Here is a 26,271-nt window from a genome sequence, read left to right as displayed (position 1 = left end):
GCAGGAGGGCCTGGGCTGAGAGCTGGAGCGCTCTGCAGAACTCCAGAATTGGAGAAAGATGATCCTGGGGCTGTTTGTTTTGTTTTGTCTCAGTGATTAAGACAAATTTTATTTTGCTCATTTTATGACAAGACATAATTTTATTTTGCTCTTCTATTAGTAGCAGGTACCTCCAGTAGGAGGAAAGTATCTGGAGCTTGAAGTAGCTCATGTTAGCATTTAAATCTGAACCTTCTCTGGGGCTGCAAAGTCTGAAATGCAGTGAGATCAGTTAGGGGTGTTTAGCTGGGGAAAGGGGTGTAAACAAGTGTAACTCTGAGCATTTCCTGAGGCTGGTAGGTAAGATGGCACCTCATCCCAAAAGAACAGATCTGTGCTGCTGGGTGTTTTTCCAAAAGAAAATCCTAGCAAGGAAAACTTCCTTGCAGTCCTTGCTGTTTGGACTGCTGTGGGTTGCAGCTGTCATTTACTGAGCAGTATTGGCTTTAACTGGAGTCAAACCAGGAGGTTTCCCAGGTAATCTCTCAGCATGTCAAATTCCTGACATCAATCAGAGGTACCTATCCATGTTATCCAGGTAAGGCTTAGAATTTGGTGTTAATTAAAATTGAGTCACCGAGGCAGCAGCAAATGGAAATTCAAGAACACTAAAAGGATTCAAATCCTCAGAGCAGGCCACAGGAAAAAAAAAAATCAATGATTACCTAAAATGCCTGTGTGGATGTGGATGGTGATGTAAAGGGAGCAGTCAGAAGGTAGGAAGGTGCGGGGAGAGTTCAGCCCTTCCACAACCATCATCTTTCTGCAGAGGTGACACTGCATTTAAACCTCTGCTGTCACCCTCACAGCCAGTTCTTCTCCTGTGCACTTATTTAAAACTAAAGGCATTGCCTCTGGGCAAATCCAGCATGGGCTGAGGGGGAGTGTTCAGGATCCAGCCCCAGGGTGCTGCACAGGGAGCTCACTTGTCCTGCCCTTGGGCCAGGCAGGCTGCTCTGCCCAATTCCTAGTGAGGCATCGTCCAATGTTCTGCAGCCCAGTGTGGGATCTCAGCACCTCAGGACTGAGGTGCCGAGTCACCGAGACCACCCTTGGGGGGCTCGGGAGTCCTGGAATGTTGCCAGAAGTGTCTGGTGGCTGGACTTTGATCCTACACAGGAGACGACACTTGTATGAGGATAGGAGGATTTCACTGGAGTGAATGGTGAAGGGATAAGTTAATTAGAGAGTGAAACACAGGGTTTAGGATTTCTGTACAGGGGGGTTTAGAGAAGTAAGATGGAGGAATTGGGGCGTGTCCTGTCCTTCTCCTTCTTCTTCTTCTCCTCCATCTTCTGTGGTGATGGTGGCACTTTGGGATTGGTTATTACTAAAAGTGCACTGGTTAATAAGGGTAAAAGGTATTGGGGAAAAATGATAAATATTGTATACGTAACTTTGAGTATAAAGATAGGTGACCGCCCGGAGGGCGGGGAGTGTGCTCATGGCTGGCTGCTGAGCAGACCTCTGTCGGGCCGAGAGAAAATCTTTTAGATAAGCAATTAATAAACACCGAGACCGAGAAAAGAACTGAAGCCTCTTCTCGTCCTTTGAAACGCGGGCTGCCCCAAGGCCACCCGGGGCCTTTCCAGGCCGTCCACACAGCCGAAAATCGGACAGCCCAGGAGCTTGGGTGGGGGGTGAGAGGGTGTTTACTGTGACAGGCTGTAAGTCACGATACCCTCACTGTGTGACCAGGTCACGGGCTGTCACCTCTCATCCCTGTCTCACAGAGGGCAATGGCACTTCTGTGCCAAAAGAGGTGGAAATGAAAAAATTCTGTGGCTCTGGCTGGTGCAAAGAACCCCTGTGGTGTGTTCTGTGCCTTGGGATAGGTTTGGATTTTCTGGTCTTTCACTTGGCAATGATTACAGGATCCTCTGTGCCCCCCGTTTTGGGGGGACACAAACTGCCTGCTGGCAGAGCTGTCTCCTGTACCTGCTGCATTTGCCCTCACTGGCTGATGGGCCCCTAAAACATTTCTGTTGTTTGCCAATCCTGTCCTCCACTGAGACTCTCTCATGATTGTCTCACTTTTCAGGGGTGTTTTTTACCTCTGTCTACCTGCTCCCCAATTTCTCCCCTCAGTTTCAGTGCCCAATGACAGGGCTGTCAGAGTGACTCGTGAGCACAGGCTGAGCTGAAAGGTGCAATTTAGGAGGCTTATGTCCCGTTTGTGGGGAATTTAGTGCTGCCAAGAGCCCAGCAGGGATCATTGATTTAGCTCTTCCTATAGACCAAACCCCAGCACTCACTGCTGAACTGCTGGAGCATCTCTCCAGGGAAAAAGCTGTGGCCAGTCCAGATATTCTGTGGGGTCCTTGCCCAGTTTCCAGTGATGGATGGGAAACTGCTACTGCATGCCAGGAGAACTTGAGTAATTTCCTACTGAAAGCTTTTAAAACAGGGACTTGCTTCCAAGGTAAGGCAGCTAAAATCCTATTGCTTGCCAGGCTTCTCAATAAAGTGGTGGCATAAGTGTGCCTGGGTGTGGAAATCTTACTTTAACCTGATTTCAGGGAGCAGTTGGCTGAGATTTTAGTTAAGATTTAAAACAGACTGTGACGCATCAAATAAAAAAATATATTTAGAAGCTTAAAGAATTATAATGACAAGAAATAGGTAAGCAGCCTTGGTTCTAATGAAGTAGGATGGAAATGATATATAAATAAATATATATATATATAAAAATACAGAGCCATTGCCAACTTGCTGTGAATGCCTCACCTGCCATTTGCACCTTCTGATTTACAGTTACAATTTGGCTTTAGAGTGAAATGTTATCTATTCCCAGCTCAAGTGGATGAGTAATCCACAGCTAAGTCTGGTGTTTATTCCAGTCATCCTGCTGATAGCCTTGTTCTCCATCATTTGAAGTTTGAGATCTTTTAAAAAGAAACACCTATTTCAAAAAGCAATACCTACAAACTATTTCCTTTGGCCCCAGCTCAGCCTATGCAGATAAATGACTCTGAGGGGAGGATAAGCAGTTTAAGTTCATTGAGAGGAGATGTGTGTGCAGCTCTGAGATTGGCACATCTGCCTGGGATTGCCCATTTCAAAATGAGAAATTTACTTCTCAAGGTGCACTTGTTTTTCTTTATGAAAGTAAATGTCAGTAAGAAAGAATGATTTGATTGCAACTGGCTATTTTTAAGGGTATATTTTCTTCCACAGCTCCTTTCTCCCAGCTGAAAACTTACTAGGATATTTGGGCTTATTTGGAGATGAACCACTCTGAGGTATGTCATATAAAATAGGATGGAAATATTGATGGATGAAAAAGTTAAATACCTAAAGAGTAAGTTCTATTACCTTAATTCACAAATATCCCCAGAGTCCCCAGCTCAAGCCCTGCATGGCCTAGACCAAACACCTCCTGCACCAGTCCCTGTGGAACTGGGAATGGGGGGTTTGGGGTGGCTGCAGTTCCCCCTTGCTCTGGAAGAGAAGCCAAGAGGAGCCCAGATTCCCATGGGCTGTGCACAGGGTCCCCGTGGAACAGCATTTCAGGTTTTTAGTCAGTGGCTCCCTTCCTGGTTCCCTATGGCAGAGGATGATCCATTAATTTCTCTCTCCCTTATTTCTCAGACACTCACAGACCAATGTCCTGTTCTTTTTGCCATCCTTCAGGGGCTGTGTTTTGCTCCTGGAAATTTCTCACTTTTCAGCAGACCAGGGATCATTTTCCAAAGTGGGAAACCTTGGGAACTGGGAGCCCTGGCAAGTCTCTGTTCTTGTGCCATTACTAAGCTCAGGACAAGGGAAGAACAAATTTTTTAGCACTTACCACACTGAATGTTCTTCATGTACAGCTGCATGCTCCTGCTGTTCCTCCCATCTCTGAAGTCTCCTTATTTTTGTTTCAGCCTCAGAGGATCCTGTGAGGGTATTTCACACATAAAAATGAAGACATCAGGATGACAAACCCAGCAGGTTGTGCACAGGGGTGAGGCAGTGGTGGCTGCTCCAGGGGATTTCTTCCACGTGCCCAACGTGGAAATAATGGCATCACTTCATAATGGCTTGGAACTGCTGCTCTAACAAGGGAAAACTGAATTTCTCTACCCAGAGGTACACAAGTGTCCTGGTCAGGCTGTGAGATGTTACATTGTATTTGTCCATGGAGGCTGTGTCTGAGATTCCAGCAGGGAATGAGCCTCCTGTGCTTGGGAACCCACTGTGGGTTGGGGCAGTTTTCACTCTGGAAGGCTCCTTCCCACTTTATTCCTTTGCAGATTTTCTCTGGTGTATTAAATGAAGGAGAGAGGCCTTGCTCTTATCAAGTTACCACGTGGAAGCAGATTACTGTTATTCATCCTCTTATACCAATTAGGTATTGCATAATTTTTTCTCTTTTCTTAGATGTTTTATGTTTCTGTCCTCTGTGCCTCTCTCAATTATTTATCACTGCTTGTTTTAGCAGGCAAGGCCCCTATGAAAACACAAGGCACTGTCTTAATTTCTCCTTCCAGCCAATCCTTCTCCCCCTCAGCTTCAGGATAATAGAAATCCATGGAGCTTTTCCATTTCCTGTCATCTGCAGTGTTTGCACAGCCTCTTCCCTATGCCTGCACAGCCAAAATTTCATTAGTGCAACTGGGATGAGACTCAGCTCCAGTTTTGCCTCAAGGCTGTTTACAACTTCTTGTTTACCAGCTATGGACAAAAACCATTCCAGAGATCATTACTGGAGTGATTAGAAGCTGCTGCCTCACAGCACAGTGTCAGAAACAGAGAGAAAACACAAAATATGTATCCAAAATAACCATTATTCCTCCTGCTTTTAGTGTGATAAGGGACAGCCCTGTCATGGCATGACCAAGAACTTCTGCCTTGGATCATCAGAGACCCCTGGAAAAGCCAAACTCCCGCGGGTAAGGGAGGAAAGGCACTTCTGGGGACAGCCCAGGGACAGCTGGGTATGGGGACTGGGAATGTGGTGGGAGCCAAAAGCCACCTTCTCCTGGCCACAGTGTCTCCCTAAAGCAGCTCCTCTGGGAAGCAAAAGATTATGGCAGAAAATTAGTGGGCAAGAGTAATAATAATAGTAATGTGGTGAAGAGCAGCAAAGGGAGCAACAGGAATGCTGCTTTTTAATGGAGAGAGCATCTCCTGGGATTTATAAAGCCCAGCTCCAGGTCTGGGATTAAAGGAGCAGTGTAAACTCATGTTGTCAAACATCTGTGTTGGCATTCTGTCAGAGTTCCCCATCTTGAGCCCAGGTTGGGGTGCAAGAGCACCAGTGCTGCTTCCTTGAGGGATCAGGAAAATGGGCGTTAAAGTACTTCTCACAAGGCTGACTCTGAGCTCTGGCTGGGGAAAGCATTTGGCACATCAGACATCTCAGTAAGATCACCTCCAATGATTTTGAAAGCATGTTGAGTAAAAACTAATCAAGATAAATAAGCCTTTGTCTGTAAGGACAGCCCCACACAATGTACAACTATCCCTACACTTGTTCAAACCAACAAGCAGCTGGGTTTTGGTGAGGGACTCCAGATTTTTTTGTCTCCCTGCCTGGCTGTGCAGGCATTTAATAAGTCTGTAAAATACAGACCCATTAAGACACTGCACTGCTGCTGATATCTGAACAGGCACAAGAGAGCAGAACATGATGGGTTTTCACTGCTCTGCTTGTTCCAAACCTGAGGCACAGCAGAATAAATACGTTTTTTTTACTGCACTTAATTCTTGAGAGTAAAACACTTGCAGAGGCTTTGCTGAGCTTTCATACAAGCTCATCAGGATTCAGATAACTTGTGCCTAAATTTAAATCCCATTTCTATTAAGAAATTTGGAGTATCTTGAGAGCACCTGTGCTCACACTTTAATTTCATTCCTGCTGCCACCAATTAATTTTGCCCCCTGCTTCTTTAGACATCCTCATCTGGGAGACAAAATATATGTGGAAAAGAGTTTGGAATGCTGCCTCCAAGTCAAGTTAGCTGCTTGGAAATGAACCCAGCTCTCTTGTTGCTCAGCATGTTTCAGACACAATGTGGTCCTTCTTGATTGCAGCCTTGGAGTTAGGTAGGTTGACTAGCAGGGAGCAGGGAATTAAATCACCCAGCTGCACACAAAACCATGTCCATGAAATGGGGCTGGATTTGAATACTTGCAGGCAGAAGGCTTGTGCCACTTGAGAAAGCTTTAATCCCTGTTTTTCAGTGCTGGAGTTAGTGACTTTTTAGTGATTATTGTTCAGCCACCTCACTGCTGCCAGGGTGCAAGTTTCACGCTTATTTCAGCACACAGTGGACCCAAAACAGAAAACAATGCGATAATAATACTGATAATAATATTATCACATTGCTTCAGATGAATTGCAAGCAGACTAAAATGGCCTCTTTACAAATATCTTTTAGGGCACATTAGAACACAAGGAGGAGAATGGACTCAAACTCCTAGTTGAATTGGCCTCGCTTGGATTTGCTGAATTACAACAGGACTTACAAGTACCTTTATCTGGAAGGAAATATCTCCTACGTGGACTTCTACCTCCACCAGCCTTGGGTGGCTGTGTCTTCATCACCTCCTACCTGCTCATCTTCCTCCTGTGCATGGTGGGCAACGGGGGGGTTTGTTTCATTGTGCTGTGGAGCAGGCGCATGCGCACGGTCACCAACCTGTTCATCCTGAACCTGGCCGTCAGTGACTTGCTGGTGAGGCTCTTCTGCATGCCCACCACCCTCCTGGACAACATCATTGCAGGTGGGCTGGCTGCCCGTGGGGTGGGGAGAGCCAGGGCCAGGGAGCTCTGTGGGCATTCTGAGTCAGTGGAAGGTGTCCCTGCCCATGGCACGGTGTTCCTGGCCATGGCTGGAACTCCATGATCTTGCCTTCCATCCAAACCACCCCATGAGTCTACAGTTCTACTCAGGAAATGGAAGATGAGAGTGAATGATTTTAAGCAGAGTCCTGCAGTGAGATGTGAGCAATTCCAAAATGCCTTTTTCCTTGCAGGGTGGCCCTTTGGGAGCCTGGTGTGCAAGATGAGCGGGATGGTCCAAAGCATCTCTGTTTTGTGCCTGTGTTTGTCTGTGTCTGCTCGTCTCTGCATGTGTGAGCGCATGCTGACTGGATTTAACCTTGTGTATGTGACTTTTGCTATTCAGGTTTTGCAACTCATTGTTAAATTTAGAATAAAAAATCCCCAGCCGCCTTCCCCCCCCCCCCCCCCCCATCCTGGCTGTTTTTTCTTTTTCTTGGTCCTGGTCAAGTAAAAACCCGGAAATATACCCCAAGATAGGCTAGAAAAGACCCAAAAAACCCAGTAAAAAAACCCAAGATGGCAACAAAAAAAACCCAACAAAAACCCAGGGAAAAAAACCCAAGATGGGCAAGAAAAAATAATGAAAAAAACCAGAACAATCCCAGGAAAAAACCTCAAAATGGGCAAGAGCAAACCCAGAAAAAAAGCCTAAAAAAACCCAAGAAGGGCAAGAAAAACCCAGAAAAAAAACCCAAGATGGGCAACAAAAAAACCCAGAAAAACCCCACAAGATGGGCAAGAAAAAAATCAACAAAAAATGCAGGAAAATCCCAGAAAAAACCCCCCAAGATGGGCCAGAAAAATCTCAGAAAAAAACCCAAGATGGACCAGAAAAAACACAAAAAAACCAAGCAAAAACCCAGGAAAAATAAAAACGGAAAAAGACCCCCAAGCTGGGCAAGAAAAATCCAGAAAAAACCCCAGAAAAAAAAGCCCAAGATTGGCAAGAAAAAGACCCAGACAAAAAACTCCAAGATGGGCAAGAAAAAATCAACGAAAAACCCAGAAAAAGAACACAAAAAACCCCCAAGATGGGCAAGAATAAAACCAGAAAACTGCCACAGAAAACCCAGGAAAAAAAACCCAAGATGGGGAAGAAGAAACCCAGAAAAAAAACCCCAAGACTGGCAAGAAAAAAAACAGAGAAAACCTCAAGATGGGCAAGAAAAACCTGTCGTAAATAGGGCCGTAAAGTGCGACTGTCGTAAATACGGCACCTTTTACGACAGTCGCGCTTTACGGCCGTGTTTACGACAGTCGCGCTTTGAGGAATGGAGTGGGGAGTGGAGTTTGTGCAAGGAGCAGCACAGGATCACAGAGCACCAAGGCTTATTCTGTAAGGCCTTACAGGAGCCAAATCCCAGGTAAAGCCATTCCCTAGGGCAGTCCTCCCTCAGATAAATAGGAGTGATTTCCACAGTATGATATTCCCTGCTTCTCACTGTCTCAAAATGCTCATCCTCTTCCCTACACATTACCTAAATTTTATCCTCAAACCTTTACCTGGATGTGCCTCAGTTTACCTCTAAATTTTCATTTTGTGCACTACGGCCTACCTCAAATTTGCTCAAAAAATTTTTCCCTGTCTGTCCCCTGCTTGTTAACTCATTTTCTCCTCATTTGCCCTAGAGAACAACTCAGATTTATGGAGGAGCATTTCTCCCTCATTTTAGGAGGAACATTTCTCCCACAAGCAAACACTTTCTTTCACTCCATATCCAGTTGAGGAAACACCAAATCAGTGCTTGGCTCTGACATAAAAGAGTGGAAAAGGACATTTTGCTGGGATTTGGGACACAGGGTCTTTCCCCCCTCACATGATCCCCGAGTTTGGCCACAGGAGGCGGGAACGGGAGAGGGCGAGGCAAGAGCGAGGCCATGGCAAGGGTGAGAATCTCTGATCTCTGAGTTTGCTTTGGCATCCTAGAGCCTCTCCCCATGCAGATTATGAGGGGAACATTTTCTGAATCGGTTGGTACTGATCTTTTTCATGTTGAATTAATGCATCTTGATAATTTTGTGTCATTTAAGCTTTAGGTGGCATTTTTTAGGTGGCATTTCCTGTGGGGCTGCTGCTGTGCTGAGGGTGGCTGTTGATGCTGGGAGAGGCAATTTCCCTGCAAAGCTTTTCCATAAAACATAACTATATGAAATAATGGAGTTTCTATGATAAGAACAGGACTTAGGCTCCCAATAGAGAACTGGGGTGTCCTGGGCTGGCACTGGGAAGCATGCAATTATTTCTGTGATAATTTCTCCAAACATTGATTTCTGTCTGTTTGCGTCAAAACTTCAAAACTTGTTTGTAACTTCAAAAACTAGAGCTGCATCACAAATGATATTCAAGCTCTTCTTTAGGACAGAGAGCAGAACCTGGGTTCAAGTATATTGAAACAATGCCAGAAAAACATAAATCTCTCAGAAAATAGCAGAAAATAATGCATTATAAATGTCTTTATTTCAGCCAAGGGCTTCCCACTAGAGTGGGGGAATATTCAGCTGTACTTACTGAGATAACACACAGGCGATGCACTGGCACTCCTGGATTAATGTGAATTGCTGCCAGGTGTTTTCCAGTAGGTTCAGTTGCAGTGCTGGAGCTGTACTGACAAGCTGGAGCCCTGAAGCACAAGAATCTGTGCTGTCCATAGTGAGTGTTGTCTAGTGTGTGTCCTGAGGTCCCTGAGCGAGTGCTGTTCTGTCACTGAGTCAGCTCATTCTTGTTTAAATTCTCTTGAAAAGTGCTTGAAGTGCACATGGGAGTACAAAAAACATGTGGGAAAGCTTTAGGGGTGTGCAGCTTCCCTGCCAGCCAAGGGAAATCTCTTTGCTGTGTGTCACATGCCCTGCAAGCTGGGGAAACACCCACCTAGGGCTGCTTAGGGCTGTGCAGGTGACTTGGTGAACAGCCAGTGGCAATGAGCTGTGCTTTCATCCAAGAAATCATTCCCAAGGGAGCAAATCAGCAAACTGCAACCCCTGCAAGCAGCCTGTTCTTCATCATATGCCTCTGCCTTGTTCCTTTCCTGCTCCATCCCCCCAAAAATAATAAATAGTAAACAGTAAATGAAGCCCTTCCCTGAGAGCCTCCCTCCTCTGGGGGTGCTGGCAGCTGCACAGGACACGGGTTCTCTTCTGTCCAGGTTATCCATGCTATGAAAGTCACACCCTCAGGTCCAGGAGGGAGCAGGAGCTCGACTGTGCCACCCTGCCCCGCAGCAGCAGCGATGCCGCGGCCGTGCGCAGGAGGACCAAGCTCCCCACCATCACCAGGACAGAAGTAGAAACTCACAGGTTCTCTATCAATGGCCACTTCTACAACCACGAGGTAGGAAATTTTAGGCTTGGCTTTGTCACCTGAGGGACAGGGAGCCCTGCCCAGTGAGGTGTGCCTCAGGCTCAGGCCGTGGTGTGGCTGCTCTTGTTCCCAGACGTCCGTTTTCACTCCGGCTTTTGGGTCAGAAACCAAAATAAGAATCAACAGCCAGATGAGAACCAGACAAGTGATAGAGTAGTTGCTTCGGAAGTTTAAGGTAAGTCTGCTGGCAGGAGGAAGCGTGGCCGTGTTCTGGAAGCGTTCATTCCCATGTGCACTCGCTCCAGCACTGCGGGAAAGATGTGGAATAGCTGGGCGAGGACAGTGCATGGAGCGGAGTGTAAAAACCCCGATGGACAATTTTAACCCTGGCGGTGCTGCCCTCCCGCGGACAGCCCGGGAACTGCGGCTCGCCTGAAACAGCAGCGATTATCCCAGCGCCGGTCTGGGACGGGCTTTCCCTGGGAGCCGGGCGTGTGGAAAGATGGGAAGGTTACAGCTACGAGTACTGCTCGAGGCCAGTGCCATGCTGCCTGAGACGACTTTTTTTTATTTCCTTGGAACCATCTCCCACCAACAATGTTGTATGTGGTCAGAAGCAGCTTTGCCCTTACTGCTGCATATTTCTCAAATATCTTGATTTTTCATGCTTAGTGTTTAATTAGTACTTTAATGGTCTTAAACTTCCCATTTAACTTGTCTGGAGACTTCACTATTACAGAGTTACTTTGAGTGGTTAGTAAGACTTGTGAGTGTCTTGGAAGGAAAACAACTTCTAGGAGTAGCAAGGAAGGGAATTACAGAGCAGGGAGTAGAGTTGTAGGGAATACATTGCAAAGAAAGTGTTCAAAAGCTGTGCTGTTCTCTGAATGTGGCTGTCAGGCACGAGGGTAGGTCACAGAGGTTTACCTTGATGGCAGCACAAACAGCAGATCCACGTGTGAGGGGAGAATAAGCTCTAGGAAGCAGTTAAGGATGCTGCAAGGAAAGCAGGCAGGACAGATCTGGGTTTGCAGTGTGTTTCTGGTTTGGGCACATGGGAACACAAGGGTTAGGGCTGGCACAGGGACAGTGAACGTGGCAGCACAGCTTTCTGCTTTATCCAGATCCACTATCTTTAACTCTTGTACAGACAGGATCCCTGTCTCAGGCTTTGATCCAAATCTCTGAGCTGAGACACACAGGGAAAATGTGCTGAGAGGGAAGTGCTGGGAAGGTCTGTGAGTCTGAATGGAATTTCTTTTTTTTTCACAGATAGAAAACAGCCCCCATGAATTTGCACTTTACGTTATCCATGCATCTGGAGGTAAGCCAGCCACTGCTGCCTGAGCACTTCAGCTCTGATCATTGTGTGTGTGGAATGTGTCCCTTGGAGTAACAGGACTTGTGCCAGGCCTCTGCCCTTGTTTGTGCACTGTGTGTATGCTGTGGCATTTTGCCTTCTCAGGGACCCTTCACAGATGTCTCCTCTGGAGAGGAAAAGCTGAATAATTGTGTGTATTTCAGCTGACAGCTTTGCATTGCGTCTGCTGAGTTCAAAGTACTCACTGGTCAGTGGAAAAGGGTTACTTCCATAGCAGTTTACTTTTCCAGGAAAAGGGAGATTTGATCTTTATTAAAGGGAACACCTAGAGAATAGGAGGGAACTGGGGGAGAAGGTATTTTAAATGGCACAACATCAGGGACCTGTTAGGTATCTGGTCATTGCACTCGAGTCAGTATGGGATCCTTGTCAGGAAAAAAGGCTCGTGACTGCAGGTGGTAGATGGAGCCCCTGTGGTTGGTTCTGTGTTTTGTGACACTGCTTATATATTCCAGAAAAGAAGCAGCTGAGGAGTAGAGATGTTCCCTTGCTGCACAGGCTGCTGCAGGGGCCCTCTCAGAAGGTTGCCAAGTTCTTTCTCATGGATAGGGATGTGGAAGAGATCAGCAGTGATGTATGTATATCCTCACTTCTCATAGCTCGTGGAGTTTTCCTCGGTGACCACAGTCAGTAGTGCCTTTCTTGTCTTCTCCTTGCTAGGTGGCTCAGTACATTTCATTCCATCTTCCCTTCTTGGAATCCATTCTGCACAGAATAAATGAAGAGGAGAAGCAGGAGATTCAACAGACAACTGCAAGGTAAACAGACACAAAATGAGGTGTCACAGAGACCAGGGCAATCTGTACAATTGGCTCATGAGGAGAACATATGGATGTAGCAGAGTGCAGGTGGAACACTGTGATGGGAAGGCTGCAGGGATTGGGAGGGTTTGTAATCCTTTCCCTATCCGGCTGCTCTTAAAGATTCCATAATTAACACTGACTACACACAGAGTGGAGTCTTCAGAAAATTTGGACCCTCAGGGTAGCTTCTCTTTATTTTGTTTGCTGTTTGCTTTCTGGGCTTTTGGCTGGCTCGGTCGGTACTTGCTGCTGTTCCCTTGGAAAGGGTAAATGCAGTACCACACGTGGTACCATTTTGGTTCTGTAGCATTTCAGCCACATCAATGCCTGATGTCCCCTTAAAACTTGAGGTGAGTGATGGAAATGCCCCTGGCAAAAAGGGGGATTGTCCCACAGGTACAAGCCAGAGGAGCTGCCATATTTGTGAGCCTCTCCTGAGTCCAGGAGCACCAAGAGGCTGCAGCAGCCACAGATCTGTTACTGCATGAAGGGCTGATAATCACCTTGAATCCAAGTGTCAGGAAACATTTAGAAAATACCAGACTTGCCTGCATTGGGAAAGTGGGACAGGGCCACAAAGGTTGGGAATGGACCCACGTGTGAGCAGCTGGTTGGAATTTGGGCTGAAGGTTTGCAGAGGTTATTTCAATGCCTTCTCCCTCTCAGGTACACACGAGAGAAGAGGCTGATCCAGCAGCACCTGCGCAGTCGGAGCATTCAGAAAACAGAGACCACGGTGTGAAGGGACGGCCCTGGAGAGCACTGGGAATGCCCCTGGAACGCCTGGGCTGCTGAAGGACAGTCCTGCTGCCTTCTGGGCTGGGACTGAGCAGTGACAGTGCCCCGTGGGAGAAGTGTCCCCTCACCATTAACCCCTGCAGAGCTGGGGTGCGGGCTGCAAGCACCCACGGAGATGCACACTGCCCAAACTGCAGATGCTGGCTCTGACTTGGAACTTGGGCAAAAACTCCCCTGAAAAGCCCAAGGCTTTAAATCCTGCTCATGTGTGACCTGGCACCAAGAGGCTGGCGTAGAAAAATGCTGCAATAACCAATGTGCTGATAGAAAATGTGCAAACTAGGAATATGGTTATCCCTCTGTTAAAGAAATGTTTTGTTATATCAGCAGAAAGCTTTTCAGTAGAGCCAAGTGGCAGAAGATATTTATGTATTTAAGACTGCAGGTAGGATTTCCATTTAAGTTATAAAACATCCATGCAAGATGCCTGAAATCTATGGGATTCAGGCTGATGGATGCTGAAACTGCTTAAGCTTTGAGCTGCTGTTAGAAAAACATAACTGGAAACCCTCCCACTGAGGAGCTGCTGAGCTCTTAGCAATGACAGGGAATTTATTGCTGAAATACCTCGAGCACTGCAAAGTAAGAATTGACTGAACACTGTGGGGTCCTGAAAGGCACCTCAGTGGTTTCTGTAGTTGGAATTGTTGATTGTGTTCTTTCCTGAATGTTCTGTTTGACGGGGAATGGAGGTGCTCAGTGAGAGGCCGCGTGTCACAGCCAGGGAGGGCTGGGCCCACGGCCTCCCAGGGATGCAGTTTGGCTCCAGCCCAGCCCCACGCAGGGCACTGCAGCCCCTGCCAGGTCCTTCCTGGCTGAGCTGTGCTCCATCTTAGAGCTCCAGTTACAGAGATGTAAATAAAATAAAGCTGTGCACAGCTCTCTGTCCTCCTGCGCTACCTGGTTGTCTTTACCTGGCGTCTGTGCCTTACCTCACTGCCTTTGTCTCGTGCAGGTAACAAATGCTTGTGAGGGAGGAAAGGGATGTGCAGAACATTTGGCCTCGAAATTGTATGGAGTAAATCAAATTGTAAAACTTTACACTGCCCAAAATCCTGTTACTGGGATGGGAATTCAGAAAGTAAAGGTCAAGGTGCTGATATTGAAGCTCCTCGGGTTGCAGCAAGTGTGTTATTTCAAAGTACAGTTTATAATCCTGCCCAGGAGAATGGGTAGGGACAAGGGAGCACAGAGGGCAGAAATAACAATAACTCATGGTTAAGAGGTAAGAATTAAATAGGCCGTTTTTGTCACCATCTGATGTCAAGACTTGAATCCTTTTCAATTCTCTTGTCTTGCTGAATTGGGACTGAAAACTTTGGGCAGACAGAAGTTTGGGGATAGGGCACAGAGCTGGTGCTGTTGGCCAGGATTTCAGGGTGAGTGCAATGGTGCTGTGACTCCTGCGGGGCTGGTTCTTTGTGACTGCTGTGCTGTCTAAATGAACCATTTCTGACAAATGCAGGCAGGAGCAGGGGAAGAATCTCTTCCAAGGTATTCTGGAACACTCAAGGAAACACAGCAAGGACACCCAGGTGACAGAGGAGGGGGGGTCACTCAGGTTCGAAAACGAAGCCATTGACTACAGAAACAGTGATTACAGTCCATATCTTACCTGAATTTGTGCATTTGATCTCATTTGCACTTACACTTCATAAACTTAGGATTTAAAATGCCTTAATTTGTTTTGTTCTGTGACTATTTGGGATAATATGATAACATTTCATACCAGAAGGTGGTGGCCACAGCCAAACTCTGAATTTCCATCACTTAGCTTATTGTTTCAGTGGATTTCCTTATGGGGATTCAGCCTCTCTCTGACCTAAAGGTGGCTTTTTGTCACTTGCTTTGCTTTAAATGCTCCCTGTGCCCTTTGTGTCACTTGTCCAGCGAGGACATTCCCAAGAACTGTGCAGCTCCTTATGCCGACAGCATTTTCTCACTCCTTTGGGTGAGTTCTGGACCCTGGAAAAAGGAAAATCCCTGGGAGCATCAGTGTCAGGAGGGTGGCTGGTGTGTCTGTGACACGTTCAGTGCTCATTAGGCTGGGGCTGCACACGCGCTAATTAATGGCCACGAGAGCAGCAGGCCGGGTTCGGCCGGGCTCGGCTCGGTTGGGCCGGACTCGGAGTCGCTCGCTGCATTCGGAGCTCAGCTCGGTTCGGTTCGACCGACCCCGTAATGTTCACCGTGGTTGGGCTGATCTCGTGGTTCGGCTTATCTAGTTCCGTTCGGTTTATGTAGCTCGGTTCGGCTGACCGCGGTTCCGTCCCGTTCCGTTCAGTTCACCTCAGCTAAACTCGGATCGATTCGGCAAATCGCGGCCAGAGTCGGCCCTTCGGGTACGCTCGGCTGTTCTCGGCCACACTCGGCTGTTGTCGGCTCCACTCGGCCGCACTCGGCTCTTCGGCCGTCCCTGACTCTGCTCCGCAATGGCGGCCGGTGGCCGGGCCCCGCTCCCCGGCCTGAGCCCCGTGAGGGGACAGAGCGCTGGCACAGCCGCCTCAGCCCGGGTCACCTTGTCCCTGCCCGGGCCCGCGTCCCCCGGAGCGCGCCTTGCAGCGCAGAACGCGGCCTCGGAGCCAGGAGCGGGGCCAGTGCCCTCGGCTCGGCAGCGGCGGCGGGAGGCGGCGGGCGGTGCCCTCAGGTGAGCGGCCGGAGCGGAGGGAGCGGGGCCGGGGGCGCCCGCAGCGGGACGGGGCTGCTTTGGGCGCTGCTGCTGCGGGGGACCCGCTGTGGGTGGGACGGGGCTGTCCCGGGCCTGCGGCTCTCGGGGATCGCGTTCCGTGGAATAAAGCTGGGGCTCGTCCCGGCTGCGGGGGCAGCGCTTCATTGTGTGAGAAACAAAGTTCACTCTTTAGAATTTTTACACGTTTGTTAAGGGATAAAAGGCAGGGCTGGGGTGCTTGGCTGTTTACCAGGAGTACCCGGTCACCTTAAACCGTGTTCTCTAGATTCTGTTCCATTGCAGTGCTGTGTGCATATTCATTAGAGTTTATACATGTTCAAACAGCCCTTGGAGTTTGGATGTTCTTTTGCTTGGTTTTAACCTTCGTGCCATCTTGTGGATTAAACCAATATACTTTATTTCTTCCTGTGGTGCCATCCTGTTTTATTTTCACTCCCTCGTTATCAAATAACGAGGGTCAATAATATTTTTCTTTTTTCTCGGTGCTCTGGTTTCTGTTTCTGTTATCTTGTGTTTCAGATAAGATTGTCCCCAAATGTGGGAAATCACCTAATTACCTTACACCATTTTCTGAGTTCCTTACATGTAAAAGCATTTTAACATTTCACAGTCTCTATTATGCTGCAGTCTAAAATAGTATCTCTTACACTGCTATTTACAAAAGCTCTGCAGTGCGTACACGAACTGACAGATGATACTTTATCTAGAGCAGTGGTTACAGATTGTACTCTCTCAGGAGTTCTGTGGTCAATAACACTGTGCCAGAGCTAATACACGAATGGCAAAGGCAATAACTGCATTTGTTATGTTTCATTCTGGGCTGGGCTGGGCTCTGTGTCCCGGGAAGCAGCGGGATGGGGGTCCCTGTGCCCACCCCTGGGTCCCAGAGAGAAGCTGCTCCTGTGGCTGCAGCTGAGGAGCACTGGGAACCCTGAGCAGTCCTGATGGGAACCGATGGCAAACCGGGTTTTGTTGGGTTTGGGACTTGCCATTTCCCCTGCTCCGTGTGTTTTGCCTTAGGAAACAGGAGCTGGGCACCGAGACATTTTGTTACCCTAGAAGGGACGAGTTTATTTGTATTTATTTCCTGAGGCACCTGGAACGATTTGGGTCTCAGTTGGCACCCGAGAGCCTCCTCTGTGTCCTGGGTGGGTGGTGGCGATCAAAGGGGTAAAAGCTGGGGCAGGAGGGTGGGCAGAGAGGAGAGCAGTGCTTCTTTGGGGATTTGCATCTGGAAAGGGCCCTCAGGTTCCTGCTGGGAGCCCTGGGAACAGAGCTGAGAGTGGCTGAGCAATGAGGGCAGTGCAGCTGGAGTGCTGAGAGTGCAGAGGCTGCAGTGGCTGTTGTCTGCTCGCTCTCCTGGTGTCCCATATCCAGTGCTGGTCTGGCACCCTCGGGGCAGGGGTGGCTTTTAAATGTTTTAAATGCTGCAGCAGCTCCCTCAGATTGGATGGGTGTGAGGATATCCAGCTCTTCCTTAGGGCTTGGAGCGTGGCAAGCGTGCAGAGCTCATGGTCAGTCTTGTTTAAACACTTGGAATAGCAAAATACATTAAAACAGAGACTTTGAGGAAATAACATGGGTGAGTCTGTTGCAAGGATAGGCACAAGCTGTCTTCATTAAAGATCCACACTGCTGGATGTTTGTCAGACCCCTCTGGGGACAGATGTGTCCCCAAAGGTTCATGAACCCCTTGTTTCCTGCTGCAGGGCAGGGTGTGAGCGCGGGCTCGGGGCTGTGTGGCTCCTCCTGCCCGGAGCAGGGACAGCCCTGACTGAGCCACAGAGGTTCAGTTGTTGGGGCAGCTGGGGATGGATCTCTCTGTGCCTGGGAATTGCTGTGGCTGCGTTGCTGTCACAGCTGCAGGGCTCCCTCCGAGCCTGGGCCTGCAGCAGCACTTGGAGCTGCTGTGCTGGGCAGGAGCAGCTCTGGGCTGGGGCTTTCAGTGCCGTCAGTGCCCATGGAAATGCAGCCTTGGTTTCACTTCCAGCGGCCTCTCTGCTGTGCCACCCTCGGTGCCAGGGCACAGAGCTGTGGGAAGGCTCCATCCCATCTGTGGCAGGGGCTGCCAGCGCTTCCAGCAGCAGTGCTGGGGCATCAGGGGCTGCCTTTGGAGCCTGATTTCACACAGGGTCACACACTCTGCCCTGCAGCATCCAGCTGGATCCTACAGCTGGACAGTTCAGCCAGCAGGGGTTGGAGTCAGCTCTGGGGCCCAGAGCAGGTTCTGTCCCACAGAGAGGGACTGAGCTCCCTGGGGTAGCTCAGAGATGGGCACTGGCCTTTGGGGCTGGCAGTGAGTGCTGCAGGTGATTGTGGTAAGGGGGAACTGAAGCTTTCTTAGAAAAGCCCTCAGCTGTGAGGGGAATCTGTGGAAAACAGGTGGTTGATGCACTGGCTGGTAGCAGGTCCTGGGCTTTTCTTCTTCTTTCCTTTAACCTGTTCTTAAGAGGACCCCAAACCTGCAAAATCTAAAGGAAGGAGGATCTGGGGGTGAAAGTTGCTTTTCATTTTTTGAAGTGTTGCTGTGGATTTTGGTGTGTCAAGTGGCACTACCAAAACAGCATTGGAATAACCAAACTTCAGGACTCTGCACTTCATTCCTTTAATGTGTTTGTGTGAGTGCAGGAAATGCCAAATCCCAAAGCAATTCCATGTCTGCAACTTCAAGTGCAACATCCTTAAAACCAAGTGCTCAGTGTGAGCTTTTCACGTGGATGCCAATGGTCAAAGGCCTTTCTTGTGTCCCAAAAGCAAAAACCTTTGTCTGTGAGGTTTTGGAGGGGATTCTCTTTGGGATTTCTTGTGATGCAGCATCCCAGGTGTCCCTGCCTTTGTGCCAAATCCAGTGGTAAAGGATGGAATGGCTGACACGTGGGGTCTGGGATAAAAATGGTTCTGTTCAAATTAGGCAGAGAATGCAATATGAAAACTGAGCATCCTTTTATTGTCTGAAATAGTCAGGAGTAAAAATGCTGGCAAAGGACACGTTGGTGCTTGAATTGGTGTCACCTCTCATGGATAAAACCCCATAGGGAGCAATCAGAGCAGAAGTATGAGAGCTGGGATCCTTTGACTTCCACAGTGGACTTAATTTTCTTTTTCTCCTCTCTTTCAGGGCAGGAAAAATCATCAAACTCCTCCCATCTTTGCCAAAAGCTTTGGTGTTTGGGCAGCCAAAGGCAAGAGGCTTCAGCGCCAGGGCTCTGCGCTGGAGGGCTCTGCTCCTGCCCACGCTGTGGGGTAAGTCAGAGGGACACAGGGCTCCTCTTTTCCTGTCTGCTGGGACTGACTGCCATGGGAATGCCATTCCTGACAGCCCAGCCCCAGCTGTGTCTGCTGGAGAAGGGCAGAGGTGAAGGGACAAATGCCAGAGTTCCCTGGGGCTGAGGGAGCTGTGGTGCTGGCTGTGCCCTGAGGGGCAGCTTGGGCACTGCCTGTGCCCCCAGGACTGCTGTGCCCTGAGGGGCAGCTTGGGCACTGCCTGTGCCCCCAGGGCTGCTCTGGGCTCAGGAGCTCTCGGTGCATTCCCAGCCCTGCCAGGGTGGCAGCTGCTGCAGGGCTGGGTGACAGCCTCGGCCGGGGCTGGGGCAGGGCCTGGCCTGGCACAGATGCAGGGGCAGGGCTGGGAGGGTTTGGGAGCAATGGGAGGAGAATGAGGGATGGTGTGGGCACAGAGCTCAGCCCTGCAGGGCACTGGGATCTGGGAACAGCTCCAGCTCTCCTGGTGCCAGGGATGGGCTCTGAGGGACTGGGCTCACCTGTGGCCTCCCAGGTCAGCAGGAACAAGGGCAATGTGGTGCCAGAGCTGGGGCTCTGTTTCCCTCTGGGAAAGCACAACAGTCTCTGGGCTCAGGTGAGTTTCCTGCAAGTGCTTAGAAGAGCAATCCAGGGAAAAGGGAGTTCAGGAATTGCATCTGCTGCTGGGAGCAATGCCTCAGGCTTGCTCAGTTTGTGTCTGTGAGAAGTGGGCTTTGGGCTGGAGACTGAGTGGGAGGGAAGGGGAGTATTTAGAAATGATATCAGCATTTCTCCCAAAACTGGGGTGCAGCAGTGATGGGGGTGGTTGGGTTTGCTCTGGGCCTTGTTTTTCCTTGTGCAATTTTTCAATTCTGTTGCGTGATTTACTGTCCAGTATCTTTCTAAAAAAAACTGACAGGAATTTAGGTTCAGGATTAGAACTTAGGTCCATTCACTGCAAATCTTGCCAAGGCTGGGGGACTGGGGTGATGGCTGCTCTCAGCAAAGGTTATTTATAATGCTGTGTCAGATTTCCCTCAGTGCTGGGCAGGAAAGGTGAGGGTTTGGATCAGGAATTCTGCAAACAGGGCCTGGGTGATGGCTGATTTGTTTTGTTTTTCAGTGAGCCAGGGCTGGCACAGGGAATGGTGCAGGTGCTGGTCTGGCAGTGGAGCTGCTGCCCTTTGGAGCCATTTTAAAGGTGTGATCACAGAACATTTTGGGGGCTGTTTTCAGCAATCTGGGTTTAGAGCTCCTGTCCCCAGCCCGTTGCTGACCCTGAGACATCTGCTCTGGTTTCAGGCTGTCCTTGCTGGAGCACCCTGGTCCCTGCCATCCCCTGGGACACAGAGGGAGCCCTGTCCCAAGTGGCCTTGGCACCTTGGCAGGGATGTGGCAGCAGCCCCAGGTGAGAGCTGGGTGTGTGAAACTGAGCAGTGCTTACCTGGGGCTGGGGGCAGGGGAGGAGTTTCCATCCCCCCTGGAGCTTTCCTGCTGGGATGGGGCAGCACAGGGAGCAGCATTAATTGTGCCCCTCCCATGGGCACTGCTGCCCTTGGTGTCTCTGCTGTGCCACCAGACCGTGGCACTTTGCTGCTGTCCCTGCCACTGCCACCCCCCGGGGCTGTGCCCTCCTGCCAGCCCCACCCAGGAGCTCCAGGGGTGCCTGTGTGCTCTGTTGGGAGCGTTTGCTGGGAATGTGCCTCATCCCTGGCAGTGTCCCTTTGTCCCTGGGCTGCCAGCCAGAGCTTTGGGCTGCTCAATCCAGGGCTGGATTGCCCAGGGCACTGAGAGGGAGCAGCACAGGGAGGGTGACAGAGAGGGGCTGGCAGAGCCCAGCTGGCAGCCTGTGCTGGTGCTGCAGGTGGGCTGTGGGCACTGCAGGGAGTGAATGTCCCTTCCCTTATCAGCCCTGCAGATCCCAGGGGCTCCTAGAGCGGGATTTTATTCCTTACTTCTTTTGTGGAAATTCATTCTCCCAATTGCCATGAGCAATTCTTTGATTTCTCTAGGAGAAAATCTCCCAGCAGAGACAGATTGCAGTGGAGGCCAGAGTTGTGTTTGGAGCAGGGAGTGCTGAGAGCTGAGTCTGCCTGTGCTGCCACAGCCTGAGCACAGCCTGGGAAAGGGATTGGGGCAATTTCTGATGCCCCAGTGAAAGAACACAAACTCAGCCATTCAGCCTGACAGGCCCCTCCACCAGAGCTCAGCACACATCCTCAGAGGGAAGTCCAGCATCCAAAGGGAAAAAAACCCAGAAGAAAAAGGTGATTTATTTTGATTTAAACTTATTTCAAGTTCTTAAAGCCCAACCAACATTTGCTCTTGATTTTGGTTGGGTGAATAACGAGCAGTGGGCATAGATGATGCCATTCATGTGGTGTAAAAAAACCTGGTGTAATCCAGAGGGGATACAAGAACTGTTTGTGTAGGAAAATGCAATGTGAGGGGATGTCAGGGGGAGTGAGGTGGCATTTGTGAGGGAATTGCTGAGGTCATTGAAGGGAGCCCAGCAGACAATTCCCCTGGGAAATCCGAGCCCACAGCCAGGACTCTCCAGGGCTGAGGGGGCAGCCCTGGGACTCACTGTGTCCTCCTTCCTTGGCAGCAGCCAGCAGGGAAGGGACAAGAGGATCCCTGTGGGATGAGGCTGGAGAGAGCGAGCAGAGGAGCGGCCTCGGGCTGGAGAAGGGCAAAGGGACCAACGTGGTGTCACCAGGGCACCTGTGAGGAGCAGAATGGACACTTGGAGGCCACATGGAGGTGAGGAGTGGATGGTTTGGGACAAAGTCTGAGTTCATCTACAGGGAAATAAGTAGGGGATATTTAGGAGGGAAAAGCTGAGGTGAGGAGCTCACCCACCCTGGCACAAGGTGTGTTTGCACAGCCTGGAGCCAGAGGTGAAGGTCAATCCAAAGCCAGCCCTGCTCAACCTCTAAATCCCAGGATAAGTTGTACAGGCTGCCCACTGAGGGATTAAAAACACGAAAATGAAACCAAGAGCATTGATGAGGTTCCTGGGAATCCCATTAACTTGTTGTCAGAACTCCTGACACAGTTTTGAGCTTTGATGACAAGAATGCATTTCTTTATTTGGATTATGACTGTGTGGGATGTGGGGTTTATTTGGATTCTAAAGCTCTCATGGTGGCCCTGACACTGCTCAGGAGCTGGTAGGGAAAGCAGAGTCAGAACTCCTGGCAGGCACAGGGTGTTTTCCCCCATAGTGGATTGTGGAGGAATTGTCTGGGACCTGGATTGTCCCTCTGGGTGATGCCACTTGCTGTGATTTGTATAATTCCATACATTTAATTCCCAAAACTTCCCAGCCCAGGGGTTTGAGCTGACAGGGCAGGACAAAGATTGTTCTCTGTGGGGCCCAGATTTGGGGTTCCCTGTCAGCTGTGCTAGTTGTGATGAATTATACCCAGAGCCCCAAATTCCCTGCTCCATTCCCACTGCAGTAACCTCCCAGTGCCCCATGGAGTGTGGGCATTCCCATGCAGGGCTGCTGCCTTGGAGAGCAGCTGTGCCAGGAGCCAGCAGAGCTCCCAAGGAAGCTCAGCAGCACAGGGACAAGGACAGGGCTATATTCCATAGAACTGGCTGTTTCTAACCCTCATCCCAATGGTGTCCCTGGGGTCACTGGACAGAGCTGCCTGGAATTGAGCTGGTTTCACCCCCTGAGCTCCAGGATGGAGAACATCCAGTTGGTGTTTAAAGCAGGAGAAGGCAGTGGCAGATGTGCTCCCAGCCTGTGCTGGGGCAGCCTCTGTGCCCGGGGGGGACATCTCTCCCTGCAGAAGCTCAGCTCCTCTCAGAGCCTCAGCAGTGGCCTCTCCAAATTCTTTTCCCTCAGGAAAGGGATGCACATCCCTGTCTTCAGCACATCTCCAGTGGGACCCACCTGTGAAAGCTCTCCACCACTTGTGCACTTGCAGCTGGATCCCTGAAAAACTCCAAACTGCATCCCACTGATTTTCAGGTATCTCCGAGGGCTCCTGCCTGGGATTTAATATCTGTGGGGGAAGATTGCCTTGGCTTCAGTGCTGCTGATGGATGGTGGCCTCAGGCTGGGCAGCAGGGAAGGGATTTGGGGTGGCTGGGACAGAGCTGGCAGCTGTGTGGGAGCTCTGAACCGGGAATTGCTGCGTGAGCCCCTGTGCAAACGGCCTGTGCCTCCATTCCCAGGTAATGCCAGCTGCTCCTTGGGCTCCTCCTGGGCTCTTGGTGCTCTGTGTGGGCTGGAGCATTTCCACGTGCCTGCTCAGAGCAGCCCCTGGCCCAGGAGCCACGGTGCAGGCACAGCTCCTCCTGCAGATCCCACAGACACGAGGGGCTGCTTGCCTTCAGGAGCTTCTGGCTCCTCCTGCCCTGCGCTCCCAGCCAGCTGGGACACCCTGAGGGAACACCAAGGAGCACGGCTGGCAGCAAGCAGGAGACACCGAGGCCTCTGGGCCCAGAAACAGCCCCGGCCTCAGCAGCCACCATGGCTTTGGCCTGGCAGCGCTCACCTGCAGGAAACGCCCCCTGCCACTCTCCAGAGGAACCCTCAGGAATTGTCTGGTTCCCTTCTTCCTGGGGAAACAAAGGGACGTTGTGTGAGCACATTTACAGCTGCTGGGTAAATCCTGGGAAGGGCAGAAAAATCAGGGTTATGGGGAAGAGTTTGGTGGTGACATGTTGAGTGCCAGCCAGTTCTGCCCTGCAGCCATTGCAGGGGCTGGTGTGTAAAGCAGCATTAGCAGAAGGGAAGGAGCTGCATTTGCAGAGGAAGTCTCTTACTGGCAGCAGTCATTCCCATCCCATGCAGGACCTTTGGAACAGCCCTGGGATTGGCTCAGGTGTTTGGAGCAGGGTGCTGAGAGGACCAAAATTCTGTGTTTGATGTGCAGCTGGGCCGGTCACTTCTCAGCATTTGATTTGGTGATCCTCACGGCTCTGGAAATAAAGAACAGTTGTCACTGGTTTTTTAACACTGGGGGTTTTTCCCTCGTGTTTCCCTGTGGCTCCAGTCCCACACCAGGCACAATGGGAGCGGGAGCAGCAACGCCTCGGCCCCAGCGGCCGTCCCAGAGCGGCTGCTCCCGGCCGGGGCGCTGCAGCCCCGGGGGTGCGGGCACGGAGAAGGGACTGCGGGCGCTGCGGCTCGTAGGGGAGCGCGGGGCTCGTGGGGTTACCGGGCCGGGGGGCTGCGGGGCGGCGCCGTGTCCGCCAGGGGGCGCCCCGCGGGGCGGGCGGCGATACCGATGGGGTCCCGGGGCCGGTACGGGCGGTGTCCGTGTCCTTCCCGCTTCCAGCGCGATCCAGAGGCTGCTCCCACGAAGTGTCATCCTCCTGGCGGGCATGGCACTGGCACAGCACAGGTTCCTTGCTGCCGGACCATGCCCGGAGCCCCGGCAGGACCCAGCCCTGCGCCGGCTGCAGCCGGAGCTGTAGCGCCTGTCCCGGAGTGGTTCTTTCCGAATGCGGCGATGCCGGTGCCGATCGCATCCCCAATCCCACCTTGATCCTCCAGCCCTAGCACCCGCACCCTGCCCGCCCAGGTAGAAGTGGCTCGGCCCAGCTCCCACAGGAAATACCGGCAGGATCAGGACCTGAGTCCTCGGGCCCAGATCCTGGTCCCAGCCGAGCGCTTTGGAGCTCGGGTAGGAGCAGCAGCAGCCCCCGATCCGGCTCTCCGCACAGCGCTCCGACTGACGCTGCCGCCGCATCCCGAGCTGAGCATCCCTCGCAGAAAGCGGGACAGGCGCGGATGTGAGGGACCGGGGAGGGAGGGAGGCGGCTGGGGGAGGTGCCAAGACCCGAGGGGACGCTCGTGTGTCTGGCAATTGTTTTTTTAATGTGTGTTCACGCTGCAGAGTGACGAGCCCCCCTCTGCTTCCCCCCACCCCACCCGCCCCCCTCCCTCCCCCCGGGCCCAGGTACGGAGGAGGGGTCCCCGCGAGGGGGCCGGGGCGGGACCGCGTCCGGAGGAGCGGTCCGGGTGAGGGGGCGGAATCTGGAGGGGGAGCTTCCCCCAGGCCCCGCCCCTCCCGGAACCCTCCTCCGGAGGGGGCGCTCCCCGCTCCCTTCCACAGGGATCCCCTCCTAGTGAGGGGGCCCCTGTAACTCGGACCCGCCACCCCAGGACCCCCCAGTGTGATGTAGGGACAGCCGGAGCCCCGGCGGTGTGGGGCGCTGTGTTGCACTGCAATGGGGGAACCCGCAGAGCGGCTCCGGCCCCGTGTGGGGACCCCAGCGAGGGCGGGGGCGCCGGGCTCCGGCCCTCAGGGCTTTATTATTGCCCGGCACCCCGAGCCCCGCGGTGCGAGGGAAGGAGGAGAGGGGAGGACGGGGAGACAGGAGAGATGGGGGTGGTGAGGACGGGGAGGGAGAGGGGTCGGAGTGAGGAGGGAAGCGGGAGAGGAAGGGAAAGGCCGAGGGGCAGAAGAGGGACGGTGGAGAGAGGAGGAATAGAAGGGAGTAGCGGGGAAGGGACAGGACGGGAAGGAGTGGGGGGGTCGGGTTTGGGAGGAGAGGAAAGGAGCGTTTCAGGGGGAGAGGGAAGGGAGAGAAAGAAAGGGAATAGGCGGAGAAGGAAGCAGGGGTAGAGAGAGGGACAGAAGGGGAGGTCGAAGCCTCCGCGCCTTACCTGCGGAGCCCGCACAGGGAGCTCCCGTCCGCACCGTGCTCTGAGTGAGCAAATGGCAGCCGAGGTGATTTCCGGGGTCTAAATCGCCTCGGCCCCGCCCCGCGCAGCCGCCCTGGGGCCCCGCCCTGCACACCTGAGCTGGGCCCGCCCCGGTATTGCCAGGCCCCGCCCCCTGCACCAACCGGTCACGCCCCCTTCCGGCAGGCCCCGCCTCTCACACCTTTGCCGGCCCCGCCTCCCGCACCGGTGTCCCGCGGCCACGCGGGGGCGCCGCGCTCGCACCGCGCTCCGTGTCCGCCAGAGGGCGCCCTGCGGGGTCCCGGCCCCACACGGTGGCTCCGCGCCCGCACCGGGGAACGGCCGCGATCCCGCAGCCGGCAGCGCCCCGTGCCCGCGGCCATCCCGGGCCCGAAACCGATCCCCGTCCCGGTACCGCTTGGATCCGCCCGACGGGAGAGAGGCCGCATCGCCCGGGACCTCTCGGCAGACCCCAGCAGTGCTCTGCCCCCGCACCCTCGGCCACCATCGCGGCCCCGCCGCAGCATCCCGTGCACGGTGCGGTCCCCTCGGTAAGCCCCCAATAAGGCAGCCCCGGGGCTTCCCGCTCCGCCCGC

The 26,271-nt window shown here is 51.8% G+C and overlaps 1 protein-coding gene and 1 long non-coding RNA gene across 3 annotated transcripts; one reads left to right on the top strand and one right to left on the bottom strand.

Annotated features, from left to right (window-relative positions):
• The first annotated feature begins 872 nt into the window (after positions 1-872).
• On the top strand, positions 873-24,001 carry LOC141729004 (ras association domain-containing protein 6-like). The gene is made up of 16 exons (XM_074540417.1): positions 873-3,281; positions 3,909-4,113; positions 4,278-4,375; positions 4,830-4,916; positions 6,408-6,753; positions 9,958-10,142; positions 11,385-11,436; positions 11,949-12,067; positions 12,154-12,251; positions 12,963-15,741; positions 18,902-19,026; positions 20,147-20,224; positions 20,326-20,431; positions 21,036-21,290; positions 21,632-21,786; positions 22,883-24,001. Exons 4-10 carry the CDS (start codon positions 4,857-4,859, stop codon positions 13,036-13,038), a joined length of 936 nt encoding a protein of 311 aa, XP_074396518.1. The 5' UTR covers positions 873-3,281; positions 3,909-4,113; positions 4,278-4,375; positions 4,830-4,856; the 3' UTR covers positions 13,039-15,741; positions 18,902-19,026; positions 20,147-20,224; positions 20,326-20,431; positions 21,036-21,290; positions 21,632-21,786; positions 22,883-24,001.
• Positions 23,490-25,837, bottom strand: LOC141729006 (uncharacterized). Of its 2 annotated transcripts, XR_012580258.1 has the most exons (3): positions 25,658-25,822; positions 23,809-23,964; positions 23,490-23,601 (listed from the first exon to the last, which is right to left on the bottom strand). It is a non-coding gene; the product is annotated as an uncharacterized LOC141729006 (long non-coding RNA). The 2 variants fall into 2 exon arrangements; XR_012580257.1 differs by lacking the exon at positions 23,490-23,601 and having other exon boundaries at positions 23,813-23,964; positions 25,658-25,837.
• Between the last annotated feature and the right edge of the window lie 434 nt (positions 25,838-26,271).

The sequence above is a fragment of the Zonotrichia albicollis genome, chromosome 5, assembly GCF_047830755.1.
Source record: "Zonotrichia albicollis isolate bZonAlb1 chromosome 5, bZonAlb1.hap1, whole genome shotgun sequence".
Taxonomy (NCBI): domain Eukaryota; kingdom Metazoa; phylum Chordata; class Aves; order Passeriformes; family Passerellidae; genus Zonotrichia; species Zonotrichia albicollis.
The sequence above is the reverse complement of the archived record's forward strand: the minus strand, read 5'-3'. Positions and strand labels throughout refer to the sequence as shown.